The sequence below is a fragment of the Phyllopteryx taeniolatus genome, chromosome 1, assembly GCF_024500385.1.
Source record: "Phyllopteryx taeniolatus isolate TA_2022b chromosome 1, UOR_Ptae_1.2, whole genome shotgun sequence".
Lineage (NCBI taxonomy): Eukaryota > Metazoa > Chordata > Actinopteri > Syngnathiformes > Syngnathidae > Phyllopteryx > Phyllopteryx taeniolatus.
The window spans coordinates 7,168,022-7,183,295 of NC_084502.1; the positions used below are offsets into that span (position 1 = coordinate 7,168,022).

General features: G+C 43.2%; 2 protein-coding genes across 11 annotated transcripts in view; both read left to right on the forward strand.

Annotated features, from left to right (window-relative positions):
* LOC133475136 (ral GTPase-activating protein subunit beta-like) overlaps nt 1-8,026 on the forward strand; it is a 32,531-nt gene extending 24,505 nt beyond the window's left edge. For 6 of the 10 annotated variants that reach the window (XM_061767585.1, XM_061767600.1, XM_061767612.1 and 3 more), the window contains 5 exons: nt 61-197; nt 274-382; nt 493-571; nt 1,771-1,919; nt 4,659-8,026. In XM_061767585.1, the coding sequence (XP_061623569.1) occupies nt 61-197; nt 274-382; nt 493-571; nt 1,771-1,919; nt 4,659-4,852 (668 nt within the window). In that variant the 3' untranslated portion in view covers nt 4,853-8,026. Of the gene's footprint in view, nt 1-57; nt 198-273; nt 383-492; nt 572-1,770; nt 1,920-4,658 lie in introns of all 10 variants that reach the window. The other 4 variants (XM_061767594.1, XM_061767576.1, XM_061767609.1 and 1 more) reach the window with 1 other exon arrangement.
* Nucleotides 8,027-9,778: 1,752 nt separating this feature from the next.
* prex1 (phosphatidylinositol-3,4,5-trisphosphate-dependent Rac exchange factor 1) overlaps nt 9,779-15,274 on the forward strand; it is a 92,644-nt gene continuing 87,148 nt past the window's right edge. Inside the window, exon 1 of the mRNA XM_061767663.1 lies at nt 9,779-10,289. Coding sequence (XP_061623647.1) covers nt 10,146-10,289 — 144 coding nt within the window. The 5' untranslated portion in view covers nt 9,779-10,145. The remainder of the gene's footprint in view (nt 10,290-15,274) is intronic.

Here is a 15,274-nt window from a genome sequence, read left to right on the forward strand (position 1 = left end):
TTGGGAAAATGGGTATTATATAAAACAGTGAGGTCTAAAAAAAACTGTTTTGTCTAGCAGAGGAGTCATCAGTCCACAGTGACTCCACACTGGAGGCTGACGCGAACATAGACCTCATGCCCAGTGTCCTCAAACAGCCCAACCTCACACTGGAGCTGTTCCCTAATCACTCTGACAACCTGGAGTCTGCCAAAAAGGTGAAGTTTGGTTCATGGAACAGTATGTTGACAGGACACTTTAATTTAAGATATGTGTTTGTGTGATTTTCCGTAGCTGAGTCCATTGGTGAAGACCAAGAGGTCTTCAAGCGGAAAATCTTTCCCGCCACTGGGCCCAGAGACAAAGGTGTTTGTCGTCTGGGTGGAGCGCTTCGATGATATCGGTAGGCATAGTTGGACTAACTGGCTAGCAACACAAAATGTTTTGCTATTATAAAATACGTCATCCTGTGGACCTAAATGGTTTCTTGAAAACCACTGTTTATGTTTTTAGAAAACTTCCCATTGTCCGATCTTCTCGGTGAAACCAGTACAGGTTTAGAAGCAAGCATGAGCAACAGCACCTCCTGCAGGTACTCTAAACTTTCTACTGCTCAAATAGAACCTCTTTACTCCTCAGCTTTGATTGGATGCAAAACTGAAACTCTTGCTGCAAACAAACAGTTCTGCAAATCGTCTGGGCTAGTATAACAAGCCACATTAACGCTCCAGTGCATAACAAGAATTGTAACAAGGAGCATGTGCAAAGGCTTGCTTAAGAAAAGGAACTGTGGCCGACTTTTGATGGCGGTAAAGAGTGAAAATTGAACATTCAGTAAACTCACCTTTGAATGAAAGTTACAGCTACTTTAAGACTGATGCTGGAGTTGCATCCTTTGCTCTCGTTCCCCTGATATATTATTGTTGTTATAGGCGACATTCAACATGAATAACAAACTGTCTCATCTGATTTTGTGACATCCATCCACCCATCATCTGAGCCGCTTCTCCTCACAAGGGTCGCGGGAGCGCTGGAGTCTATCCCAGCTATCATCGGGCATTGAACTGGTTGCCAGCCAATCGCAGGGCACACATAAACAAACAACCATTCACACCTATGGGCAATTTAGAGTCTTCAATGAACCTACCGTGCATGTTTTTGGGATGTGGGAAGAAACCGGAGTGCCCGGAGAATAACCACGCAGGCACGGGGAGAACATGCAAACTCCACACAGGCGGGGCTGGGGATTGAACCCCAGTCCTAAGAACTGTGAGGCAGACACTCTAACCAGTCGGTCACCGTGCCGCGATTTCTTGACAGCATATGCTAATTTGGGAGGTGCACATTGTTATGGAATTCTTTTATATTTATTACCTCTATGTTGACAGTGTTTGACCCTGTGAATATCTGTACTGGGGGTCCTCGGCATATGAAAGAACCAACATTTTATGTTTCAAGGTTATTATTGGCGTGCAATAAAGCAGTTCATGCAGCGGCATAAGAATACTTAATCCCGTGGCACTAGAGGGCACGTTTAGTTACAGCTGTGCTAACTGTTTTTATTTTGGTTTTATATTAATGACCTAAGTGTTTTTTTCCATATGAATGTTTCCTGTAATTATGATTTCACTAATGCATTAGCAATGGTTAGTGATAAATTGCAAGTTATAAATAGATGACACCCCCCCCCCCACCCCCACCGTGTTGTTGTTTCGACTAATTCTGCATTATTCTCAAGTAACAAATCATAAATATACAATATCACTGCTTTTAATGTTTCTCGTGCTTCAGATCAGGGTTACTGGAGAAGGATGTTCCTCTCATCTTCATCCACCCCCTAAAGACGGGCCTCTTTCGGATCCGTCTGCACGGAGCTGTGGGCAAATTTAGCATGGTGATCCCTCTGGTGGATGGCATGGTGGTCAGCCGCAGGGCATTAGGTAGTACCTTATATTTTCTATTTGTTGTCTGAGTAATTTAATGAGCATTATTTTCCAGGAATTGAACATGAAGTATTCCCTCTATTTCCACCATAAGATTTTGACAGATATGTTACAATCTGTATTAGAGAGTATCAAAATAGAAATCCATCCAACTCTCCTATGTGCAGCTTTAGTTTAGTGTCTAATGAAGATGTTTATTTAAATGGGTTGGCCTTTTATTTTGACCAAGGCGTATCTGTGCCAATGATAATGCGTTCGAATCACCATCTTGTTATAGCTTGCCTGTCAGTGGATAGATTCCTATTGTATTATTATTATTATTATTATAATGCTCACTTATACAGCACTGAACAAGATTTCAGTACTATAAGCTTTTTGCCTCACATCATGAGTTACATTTCATGTTAAATGGGAGTTACATTGTTGAATATCTATTTAAGTGTACATAGTACATTTGTTGAAATAATTATCTGATTGAAAGCATTTATTGCACTTATTACTTTAGCTACATTTTTTTAGACAACCACAATATATACGACTGGCCGTTTTCTGGATTTTCTGACCCATTTCAATTTGGATGAATGTTACAGTTGGATTAGAGCAGTGGTTCTCAATTTCTTTTAATTTTGTATGTATATGTGTGCTTGTGTGTGTGTGTGTGTGTGTGTGTGTGTATATATATATATATATATATATGTGTACATATGTGTATATATATGTGTGTGTAAACCTTCATTTAAAAACTGCATTTTGTGTTTACTTGTGTTGTCTTTGGCTAATATTCAAATATATAAATAATATATAAATATATCACTATATATAAATAAAGATAAGAAACTACAGTGCAAGAAAGATCATTCAAAAGTGGAAATTCTCTAAAATAATCGGAAGCATGAGAAAAAAAGAAGAGTTTATAACTTGGATTTAAAAACATTGACACTTGGTGCTGACTTGACTTCTGTCGGCATATTATTCCATTTGTGAGCAGCATAGCAGCTAAAAGCTTCTTCATCATGTTTACGTTGGACTCTGTGCGCCATTATTTGACCTGAGTCTGTAGCTCTCAGAGCCCTACTGGGGTTTATATTCCACTAGCATTTGTTTTATATATTCAGGACCAGAGGTAGGTAATAACACGCTACATTTACTCAAGTAGAATTTGGGATAAATTGGACTTGTCAAAATAGTTTTAATACTGCATAGTTTGTACTTGGTTATCCTGGTTAGGGTCGAGGAGCGCTGGAGACTATCCCAGCTGACTTTGGGCGAAAGGCGGACTACACCCTGAACTGGTCGCCAGTCAGTCGCATACTTTGTACTTTTACTCGCGTATTTATGTGAAGAGGAAACTGTACTTTTATTCCGTTGCAATAATCAAAATGCTTCTTGCTAAATTTATTTATCAATTATGGCTTATTTGTCAACTATTTAATGAGCGACCTATCTGTTTAGACGACAACTTCGACTTCTACATTGGCCGCTGCTTGCTCTAATCCAATTTAAGCACTAGTGACGTTTAAGTCCAGTTCACCAGTCAGTTGACACAAGGAAGACACATGACCGCACGTAACATCTTCTGTTGGGCTTCCCGGGGATAGGTATTAATATTAGATACGCCAGCCCAGCTAATCCAGGTGCCTACATGACGACCATGTTGGGAAGGTCCTCGTTACCACTGAAGGCAACGGCGCACGACTCGTGTTTAGACGAAAAACAACAACAGCTTTCATGTATTATATTTGTCACTGTCTGCCCAAATAAGGACATTTCAGCCCACTTCTAACTTGAGAAAACACCTTTGGTAAATTGTAGATATTTTGTTGTTGTTTTGGCTCTGCATATGAGCCCACATTATGCCCATTTTATTACAAGTAACTGTAAAACATAAATCTCTCGGGGTACGTGATAGTCTCGCTCACACTGCGCACACGTACGATATCAGAATTTGCACATTCGCATTTTATTTTATTATTTTATTGATGTTCATGCTCTGATTTAAAACAAAATCTGAAGTTATTCACCATTTACTCAGTACTCGTAGTTTTTTTTCACGGTGTCCTTTTTACTCTGACTCAAGTAATTTTTGGGAGGATGACTTTTTTACTTTTTCTTGAGTCACATTATTGTCAAGTAACTTGAGTACAATTTTTGGCTACTCTACCCACCTCTGTTCAAGACCTAAACCATTTAATGATTTATAGACCAGTAGGAGAACTTTATAGTCTATTCTAAAGCTGACTGGGAGCCAGTGTAGAGACATTAGGATCGGAGTAATATGTTCTGGTGAGAACGCGAGCTGCAGCTGTTTAATGCTCTTTTGGGGGAGTCCAGTCAGAAGACCGTTACAGTAGTCAAGCCTACTTGAGATAAAAGCATGGATGAGCTTCTGCTGCTCTGCTTAGCAGATGCAAGGCTTCACCCTGGATACAGTATGTTCTTCAGATGGTAAAAGGCAGTTTTAGTAATTGATTTGCTATGATTCTGACCAGACTTTTAGTAATCATATCAGTACACCAAGGTTTTGGACTTTGTCTTTGGTTTTTAAAGAGAGTGACTCCAGGTATTTACTAACAGCAAACCTCTTTTCTTGACTGCCAAAAACAATTACCTCAGTTTTGCTGTGGTTCATTGGAGGAAGTTTTGCTTCATCCAATTATTCGTAGCCAGCCGTTTGGGGTGAGACGGTCGCATTAGGAATGCAGAACGAAACCTTCACTTACCTCTGTGTCCTCACAGGCTTCCTGGTACGCCAAACCATCATCAACGTGTGCCGACGGAAACGCCTCGAAAGTGACTCGTACAACCCGCCGCATGTAAGGCGGAAGCAGAGAATCACAGAGATTGTGCAGCGTTACCGCAACAAGCAACTGGAACCCGAATTTTACACCTCCCTCTTCCACGAGGTTGGGGAGGGAAAGCCTCACCTCTAACACAACCCTTTCCCCGTCCTGTCTTAACACTGGCTCACAAGTGCACACAACACACACACACTTATGCTAAACATGCATATGTCAATGACAACGCAGAATCTTTATATTTATACTGTTCAACTTTATTTATATGAATCCATATATCAACACTGTCTGACTTTGACTCTGAGAGTAAAGTGTTTGAAAAAGGCTTCATTTCGAGGTAGCAACAACTGATGATTTGAACGGCCGTGACTGTCCCCTCGCTCAGAGGGCGTTTACATGTGACCTTTTGATAACAGAACAAAAACTTGGGCGTTTTGGTGTTTGAGCCTGAAAAACCAACATTAATATACCTCAAGTGAAGGTTTTTCAAAATTACAGTTACTATTTCAGAGTCAGTAATGAAAACAGTGTGTGAAAGCATAGGCCATGCACTTCTGTTAGTGTGCAGTGTGGGAGGGCATCCGCAACTATGTGATTCATGCTAGCGTTAGGGATCACAGATAGTCACTGCACAATCCTTTAACAATATTTTGCAAGCGGTCACGGCAGTATCGAAATACGGTGATTTAGTTTGATTCAACTGGAGGAAAACAATGCCAGACGCATCACTATGTCGGTCACTGAAGGATGGGGAACATACAGTAATGTGGATGTTTAATGCTGGTGTGTCCTTATCGTGTTGTGAGTGCTAATGATACAATAAATTGTCATATCGGTAGCTACAACAAAATCCGAGTTCGCAAAGATTAGCCAAAATAATAGAAATACCGTAAAATGCATCCCTTGCCAGTAAGTGATAATGTTGCAAGAACTGATGGTTGGCATATACTATACTGTATGTGATATGTGAATGGAGACTTTAGTATGGAAGGAGACGCTGCTGGACACGAGCGATGTAAATGTTTGAGCCAAGTTATTTACTCAAGTATTATTCCGCCATTGTTTTAGTTGTGATGTCCTTCATTTATACAGGCCGTTTACCCTTTCTGTTTCTAATGCTACAGTGTTTACAAACATCCACTGTTTTCCTCTACGACACATTAAAAAAAAAATAAAAAATAAAAAAAAAAAATATATATATATATATATATTTTTTTTTTTTTACATTTTCAGGCTCAAAGGCGAAAAAACCCCTCCAAAAATATTTTCAGCTAAAACGGTCTTGTGTAAACTGCCCTTTCGGTTTCTGCTTTTGCTTCCAAACGAATCCTTTCTTCTCGCCCTGAAACACTGTCAGCTTTCCTGGGATCGTATAAATGTCCTCTGCAGCTGCAACCAGGTGATTTTCTTGTTGCTCATATGCACTTGTGTCCGAACACATATTCCCACAGACAGCTGGTGGAATCTCTGCCGAGGTGCAAACATGAAATGTTACGAATCTACTGACACGTCATCTCTTCGACATACCGACACCTGCTAAAGTCTTCCTCGTGCACACTGGTGGCCATGGCAGTAGCTCACTAGCACGCGCATGGGTTTTTAAATATCGCTATTAAAGGGGGGGGGGGGGGGGGGGGTTCATCTTTGTTCTTTTATTGTACAGAGATGTCGTTTTATACCTGCCTAAGTTGTCCCGTTTCACAAGCCACTGCTGTGTGTGTGACTTCTGCGTGCGTGTATGCTTGTCCATCTAAAAACTGACCTCGAATGACCCCCCCCAACACCCTGTCAGGGGCATTTAAAGAAGACACTGTCGCTTTGAAAAACGAAATCATATAATCCCCTTTGAAATGTGCCTGCTATCAATTGAGTTCAGTGCAAACATTTGGAGTCCTATTTTATTTTTTTTTAATGATTATTATTAAGAAGCTTTTTGGATCGTAGAATTAGGAGAAAAAAGTCAAACTATTCAACAAATGGTGTAAGTTTGCACTCATAATTTACGAGCGCAAACAATTGCAATTTTAGAGAGTAAAGTCAATACTAGAGATTTTTATTTTTAATGTTTTTTTTCTTTTGCCAGTAAACTCCTGATACTTGGAGATAAGTCAAAATTGTACGATAATTTTGTAATCCAACGAAGGCGACCCTGTGCAAAGCGGTTGTCTCTTGAGGAGCTTTCACAACCTTCACAAGCAATGCAATCCTGTGTGTTTTTAACAACGGCACAAACGCGTGATGTTACCCAAACATGATATGACGGGTCTGCAGAAAGAGACGGCAATGCCTCTCGATGTTGTGCTCGTCATTGTCTCGGAATTTCGGAATTCACTCGTAATATTCTGACCTTTTAACTTGGCACCCGATATGTATTTCACTAAACAACTTTCTAAACTGAACCACAGCAGTTTTAAGTGTCAAGCTTCTTCAAACATGTTTTGTATTGACTCAAAGCATCACTGCACTATTTATATGCATATCGAACTTGCAAATTTTGGGGCTGTATCTGTCTCTTTTTTTTTGTTTTTTTACACATTCAAATCCTAGAGAAATAGTATTTAAATTGACCCATTTATATTGTTTTAAGAAAAAGACAATTGTCAAGTTTTCCCACAACCACCACAATTGTTTTTGTTTCGTCACTGTAATTTTGGTTCAAGGCCCTTCGTCACTGTCTTGTAACAATGTGAATTTATTTATCTCACACGTGGAACAGGCCGAGTCTATCTTGTTCTATTTGGAAAGTCTTAATGCACTGAGCACATTGTGTTTTATTTTCTTATTCTCTTTTGGTTACCTGAACATTTTTTTTTTTTTTTTTTTTACTTTTGTTGTGTGAGAGCCCTTTTGCAAAGAAACCCCAGCTGGAGGAAATGGTTTATCGTGTGAAAATGTAAATGAAGGGGCGCCATGGACTTTTGAATTGATCACATCTAATTGTGTGTGACTCGCTTTTTTTTTTTTTTTTTTTTTTACTACGGTGCTTTGTGCACATGCCTTTTTGTGGGAAGGAAGAAAAAAAAAAACAACCACCACCTTTCAAATCGACTTGGAGCAAAGCCCACATACAATCAAGACGTCCCACCTTGTATCCTGTTACTACTTAACTGTTTGATCATATTTAAGGACTTTTATGCCATGTACAGACGTCATGAAGGATGAATTGTAAATATATTATAGCAGAAGGCATTCACAAGTTGTCTGTTGCATTCCTCACTTCAGATGGGGAGACAGGTTGTGTATGTTTTTGTGTGTGGGAGGAGTGGCGAATGTAACATACATCCATTAAAGCTACTATTGATATTTTCATTGCCATTACTTTTTTTTATTATTATTTTTTTTTTATGAATACGCGTCTTTAAAACAAATCGAACTTTTATTTGTACTGTCAGTCACTTTTTCATGAATAAAATTTCAAATTTACAATGAAGTTCCGTTCCTACGGCAGCGGCGTTTGAATGTGCGCGTAAGTCGGAACGCGTTGTCGTCTCGCTAACGTTATTCAAGTCATAATTCTAGTCATTTTTCGGCGCCAACGTTCAAGTTTAAATGTCCCTTTGCACTCTCAACCACCATGCTCAGATTCAGCGATATTAAAGTACGTTGCATTTTTTTTGGAATGTCTTTATTTTTTTTTTTTGCGCATAAGGAAAGCCATCGTTGCAGAGTTGGAAGCTTGAGGCAGTTACCGTTGTCAGATGGTAAAGGAGTGAGCCAAGAAGAAACGGGCGCGGATGTGACGCAAAGTGGCTGTGATGGAACAGAAAACCTAATTTGTTATGTACTGATACTTCAAATTGAAACCGTAGATTTGGGAGTTTAGTGTCCCAATGTTTGACGACTGACGTGGCCGATATTACCCTCGCCCCCGTGTATTTTGTATTTATTTATATAAAGATTATTATACTCCTAATACCTCAAGGCGAAATTCGGCACGCAAATCTGTGTTGCATGCCAATGCCGCCTGTTGGCCGCCAGAGGGCGCCTTCCGCTCAGGTTTACATACCACCAATTGGCATGCAAAGCCGGTGGCTGTTTTCCATCCTGTTGAATTATTCTATCTATCTATCTAATCTAATCTAATCTAATCTATTTTAATGGTGTAAGTGTGAATTCTTATTTGGTGTCAAACTCAAGGGCCGGTAGCCAAATATGGCCAGCATTTTTCGTAATTCATTTGCTTCAACTTCCATGATTCATGCTAAAATATCTCCCAAAATGTTAAATGTAAAAAAAAAAAAAAAAAAAAAAAAAAAATTTTTTCATTACCAAACCGCATTTTTGTAGTGTATGTATTATTATTTATTTTTATTATTTATTATTTGAGTGACTTGATTGGGTGGGAGGGTTTAAGAAGCAACGGCGTTTAAGGTGAAAGGGCGCTGCAATCCAACAGCCTACATCGGCGATATCTTTTGTATTTCACGAGGAATGAGCGAATATTATGACGAGGCGAAACATTTATATGCTTTCGCAGTCATAAGAACCCACTGAGGGAAACCCCACCAACAATGTGGCCCCCTGACATAAATGGGCTTGCCACCCCACTCTACTGTATATGCACCCTGATGGATGGTGGGCCTTCCGCCCAAAGTCAGCCGGGCTCAGCTTCAACTCCCCTGGGACGAATGTACTGTTCGGCACTATACAAAACGGCTGGAATTTCTACATTTCTTTACAAAGAAAATATCTGTAATGCTCATTTTTGGTTGACTCGCCCCCCCCCCCCCCCCCCCCCAAAAAAAAAATTATTCAAGCATACGTTTACCAGTATCTGTGCTATCTACATGATAAGTCGTGTATGTGAGTTTGCTTCAGCTGCGTATGAGTGTGAGCAAAGACATTTCAGTAGTGTGTGTAAGTGTTTCTGTAGTGTGTGATTTAAAAAAAATGGAGTGTGTGAGTAGATTTCATTAATTAATGAATGAATTAATTAATATGAGAAAGTTTCAGTATATCTCTGTGTGCGGTTTTTTTTTTTGGGGGGGGGGCGTGGGGGGGTATTGTGAATGAGAATGTTCGAGTTGTGTGTGAAATGCTCTCTCTGACACACACACGCGCGCACGCGCTCCAGCCTAAATGATGTCCCTGACGGCCTTTTCAATGGCTGTGGGTGTCAACATTCACCGGCCACTAGCGGAGCGCTGAGGCGGCCCCTCCTCCGCCGCTGTTCGGCTCGGCGGCTCACACAAGCGGACTTGACGCGTGGTGTGCGCGGTGCTGCTAGCATCTCCGCCCGCCCGGGAACTTGTGTCGGATGATTCAAGATGGACTGAGGAGCCGCTAGTGGGCCAAGTGCGGACACCCGGTGGGAGAAGACTACTTTTTTTGCTTCATTTTTTTTTTAAATATTTGGGGTGGTGTGGGGTGGGGGGGGGGTACAACCTCTTGTTGCGAGGCACCTTTTCGAGGGGTCGACTCCCCCACCATGGAAGAGGAAGACGGGCATCTGGAGAACGCGGTCCACGCCGTCAAGGAATCGGACCGACAGCAACGACTCAGGCTGTGCGTCCTCAACGAAATGGTGAACACAGAACGGGATTACGTGCGGACTTTGCTGTTCCTTCAGTCGGTAAGTTGAACTTCACCTCTCACCTTTTTATTTGTAATGTTTTATTGCGTTCCCATTCACGCTTCACTCGATCACCACGCCGAACTCCATCCACGAATCCTCCAATTCGGTTACCACTTCACCAGCTCTAAACCGTCGCGCCGAGTGTCTTGCACTCGTGCGTCCTAAAAGAGTGAGTTACCCTTACTAATTCGGCACTACCGATGACAGCGTTAAACGATGCATTCCACGTTTTTTGTTGTCGTAAAGCAGTGGACTTCTCTGGTAAAATACTCCGAATCCCAGTGGAGTTTGTCTTGGACATCCACGACGGCAGCTTCTGCTACTTTCGCAACTCTTCGTTTCCATTTCGCCTGTGCAGCAGTTTTGTAAACACGGTGGCTTTTGCATGGACGCGCTTGACAGCTCAGTGTTGTGCATGCAGTTGCAGTTAAGTCCGACATGCTCGCTGTAAGCTTATCTGCACGGCGCTATCATTCACACCTCCCCATTGTGTTTGATTGCCCGGGTTGAAAACAATCAAAACAGTGTTGCAAGTAAATTGTTATTCATGAGCACTCGGCACCAAGACTCCCACTCCCTTTCCCCTCTTCCAGACCAAGATAAGGAACCCCCTTTTTAGCATCTTTTCCAATCATTGTATCTCATTTTAGGCAGAATTCGCTTCCCGCAAATGGCTCCTCGCAGATGTCAGATGCTGTCTGCTTCCAGCTCAAAGTGCATCTTTGTCTTTGGCGTACTTCTGAATTAGCAGCGTCTAATGTGCCAAATGGAGTGCATGTTTTTGTGCTTTAGCTCCCTTTTTCTTCCAACAAGGTCAAAGGCCACCCTCGGCTTCATGTGGCTTCCCTCAGTTCTGAACGCGGCTGTCAGCAAACATGCGATTGTTTTATGCACATGTCAGTGGTTGTTGTCCAACTTCAACACTGGCAAGTGTTTGTCACACGCTGTTTCCTCTTTCGCTCCATGTCGGTCACGTGCTTGTGTGCACTTCCCCATTTTGAAATACAAGTTGTACATATTTTCCGCCAACCCAGTCCTTATTTGTATATATTTTATGATATTGTGTTACATTGTTCAGCCATTATGTTACACCAGGGGAACACTGCGCCAGTGTGATGCATGAATCCCGATTAAAAAAAAAAACACCCGGAATCACCCCTCATTATTCTCGGGGACTTTAACAAAGCTAATCTCAACCACGAACTCCCAAAATACAAGCAGCACATCGACGTTCCCACCGGGGAAAAATAACATTTTAGACCACTGCTATACTACGCTAAATAACGCATACCGTGCCAAACTTCGTGCAGCGCTGGGTTCGTCCGATCACTGCTTAATTCACTTAATACCGAGATACAGGCAAGAACTTAAATGTGCAAAGCCTACAGTGAAAACGGTGAAAACGTGGACCAATGAAGCCAAGATGGAACTTCAGAAGCTGTTTAGACTGCACAGTGTCTTTGAAATTTCAGCTGGCAGCCTGGATGAATATACGGAAACTGGCACATCCTATATCAGTTTCTGCGAAGATGTGTGTGAACCAACAAAGTCATTTCGCACATTCAACAACAACAAGCTAGAAACCAGCTGACTAAAGAAATTAACATTGCAAAGAGGAACTATGCAGTAAAGTTGGAAAAACAGTTTAGCGCTATCGACTTTAAATCAGTCTGGCATGAATTCCAATCGTTGACCAATTACAAGCAACGATCCCCCCCCCAAGCTGAGAACAATAGCACACGAGCCAACAACTTGAAGACCTTTACTGCAGATTTGAAAAGGACACTTTCACACCGCAAAATACGCGTGTGGCTGCACCACCGACCACCATCACTCCACCGACTTCTGCGTTAACCATCCGCGAACAGGATGTGAGACGCATCTTCAAACAACAAAAGATTAACAAAGCGGCAAGCCCGGACCATGCGTCCCCATCCTGCCTCAAAGTCTGCGCGGACCAGCTCGCGCCAGTCTTCACTCAGATCTTCAATAGATCCCTGGAACTGTGCGAAGTACCATCCTGTTTCAAATGCTTCACCATCATTCCAGTCCCCAAGGAACCTGCAATCTCAGGTCTGAATGACTACAGACCTGTCGCCTTGACATCTGTTGTCATGAAGTCCTTTGAACGTCTCGTGCTGGACCACCTCAAGAGCGTCACAGGTCCCCCGCTGGACCCCCTGCAGTTTGCCTACCGAGCGAACAGGTCTGCGGATGATGCAGTCAACATGGGACTGCGCTTCATCCTAGATCACCTCGACAGTGCAGGGACCTACGCGAGGATCCTGTTCGTGGACTTCAGCTCAGCGTTCAACACCATCGTCCCTGAACTCCTTTCCTCCAAGCTTCTCCAGCTCAGCGTCTCACCTGCCATCTGCCAGTGGATTTACAGCTTCCTGACGGGCAGGACACAGCAGGTGAGGCTGGTGGAGACCACCTCATCCACACGCAGCATCAGCACTGGGGCGCCCCAAGGTTGTGTCCTCTCTCCGCTGCTCTTCTCTCTCTACACGAACGACTGCACCTCAACGCACCCGGCTGTCCAACTCCTGAAGTTTGCAGATGACACCACTGTCATCGGCCTCATCAAGGACGGTGACGAGTCTGCATATCGACAGGAAGCGGAGCGGCCGGAGCTGCGGTGCGGCCGACGCAACCTGGAGCTGAACACGCTCGAGACTGTAGAGATGATCGTGGACTTCAGGAGGCATCTTCGCCACAGCTGCCCCTCACGTTGTCCAGCTCCCTTGTGTCATCCGTCGAGACCTTCAAGTTCCTGGGAATTACAGTCTCTCAGGACCTGAAGTGGGCGACCAACATCAACTCCGTCCTCAAAAAGGCCCAGCAGAGGATGTACTTCCTGCGGATTCTGAGAAAGCACGGCCTGCCACGGGAGCTGCTGAGGCAGTTCTACACAGCGGTCATCCAATCGGTCCTGTGTTCTTCCATCACAGTCTGGTTTGGTGCTGCTACAAAAAACGACAAACTCCGACAGCGACTGACAATCAAAACTGCTGAAAGGATTGTCGGTACCCCCCTAGCCGCCCTTGAGGACTTGCACGCTGCCAGAACTAAGACAAGAGCGTGCAAAATCCTCTCGGACCCTCCGCATCCCGGTCACCGGCTCTTCCGGCTCCTTCCCTCAGGTAGGCGCTACCGATCAATGCAAACTAGAACTAGCAGACATTCCAACAGCTTCTTCCCTCTTGCGATCAACTTCTTAAACAGCTAATCTACAATTCCATTACAACATGCTGGCAATTTCTTTCGTCTGAGTTCGTTGCCACATTTCTGTGGGGCCAATTATGTATTACTCATGCACTCGCTATAGTTGTCTCCCCACGCTGCACTATTTGCATGTCTGTTGTTGACCAATACTGGCCACTCATGCCAGAGTAGCATCTGCTCCATTTGCACACTGACTGAGGAGTATCTGCAACATTTGCACAATCAACATTGTCCCAGATTATCGCACTACTCGTCACTTTAAACTGCATACACTCCTTGAAGTCTCGGCGCCCTTCGCACCGGCCTATTGCAATATTAGTCATTGGAACGGCTCTAAGTGCTAGAGGAGTCTGCATCTTTTTGCACAATTGTCAAAAATAAATAAATAAATTGTACCGGCATTACCAGATGACTAGCAACCCTTTACTGCTCAGTGACTGTTTTTTTTTTGTCAATGTCTTTCTGTCTCCAAAGTGTTCTCTGTCAATTGACCGTCTGTTGTCGTACTAGAGCGGCTCCAACTACCGGAGACAAATTCCTTGTGTGTTTTTTGGACATACTTGGCAAATAAAGATGATTCTGAATCTGATTATACGCGTGCCGTTAAAAAAAAAGAAAAAAGAAGCTCATCTCTACGGCGCCACCACGTAACAGGCGGTCAGTGCTTATCTTGTGTTGCAAGATGGTCCGGGCAGCAGCAGGCCCTTACCAAACCCCCTTCCGGGAGCTCTGATAATGGCGCAGCCTCAAAGATTTAGCTGGGATGTCAGTGGATATGTGAAAGCTGGCATCTTTTCATTTCAAATTCAGGCAGATTGTGGAAGACTGCCTGTCCTCAGTTTTCGATGCAGAACTTGATCCGGCTTGTTTCTCCAGGACAGGATGTTTCAACCGCTCTGGAAATTGTGGCACGTCATAGCAGCGCGACACAGTTCTGCCGTTTTCCCGCGTTTGACCCCTTACCATTCAACTCGCTGTTGACGCTTGCACGCTGGCAAAGTCGGGTACTAGTTCTCATACATGGTGAGTCGGGATGCCACGTGGAGCCGATACCGGACGCATGACATCAACCGCCGTGCGTTTTATATTGGCCGGGCAGATTTGTCATTGTAACATCTGAAGGTTACACGGCTGGAAATGACAATTCAACATTTGCTCACATTGGCCTCTCTTGACATCGCAGTACTCCATCGTCTCCATTTTGCTGCATCGGTTGGTTTACTTGTTGCCCTCAGTCTCCTCTGGATAAAATATTTCCCCTTACTGTGTCCAACAACCACATGCTGAAGAAGTAAACGCCATCCTTCATTTTTGTTGTAATAGTGTCTTGTTCCAGCTGATGCCTTCAATGCGGCATGGTTTTCTCCCTTTTTGGCTGTACTTTTTTTTTTGATGTGCAAAACTGACCCTCTTAAACCAAACCGTTCCAGTTGTCACCTGGAAGTCAAGATTCTTCGTTAAACCAATTAGCACACTTACAGCGTCTCTAGCTCTACCTTCTAAGAACCGTACCACGGCAGTTGCTACGCCAACGTTAAGAGTGGCAAAATGTGGTCTGGACTACTTTGTCGCCCTTTACAACTTTTTATGTAAAACGCATTCACGTGAGCTTGGACTGGCTCAGTAGAAAATATAGTAATGTAACACAAATAGAAAAGAGTTCTCTGCCAGGAACGCCTCCTCTGCTGCTAATCCTTCACTCTGGATGGAAAGCATCCAGACTCCAGCTGAGCTTTCCCTCTTACCTCAGTGGG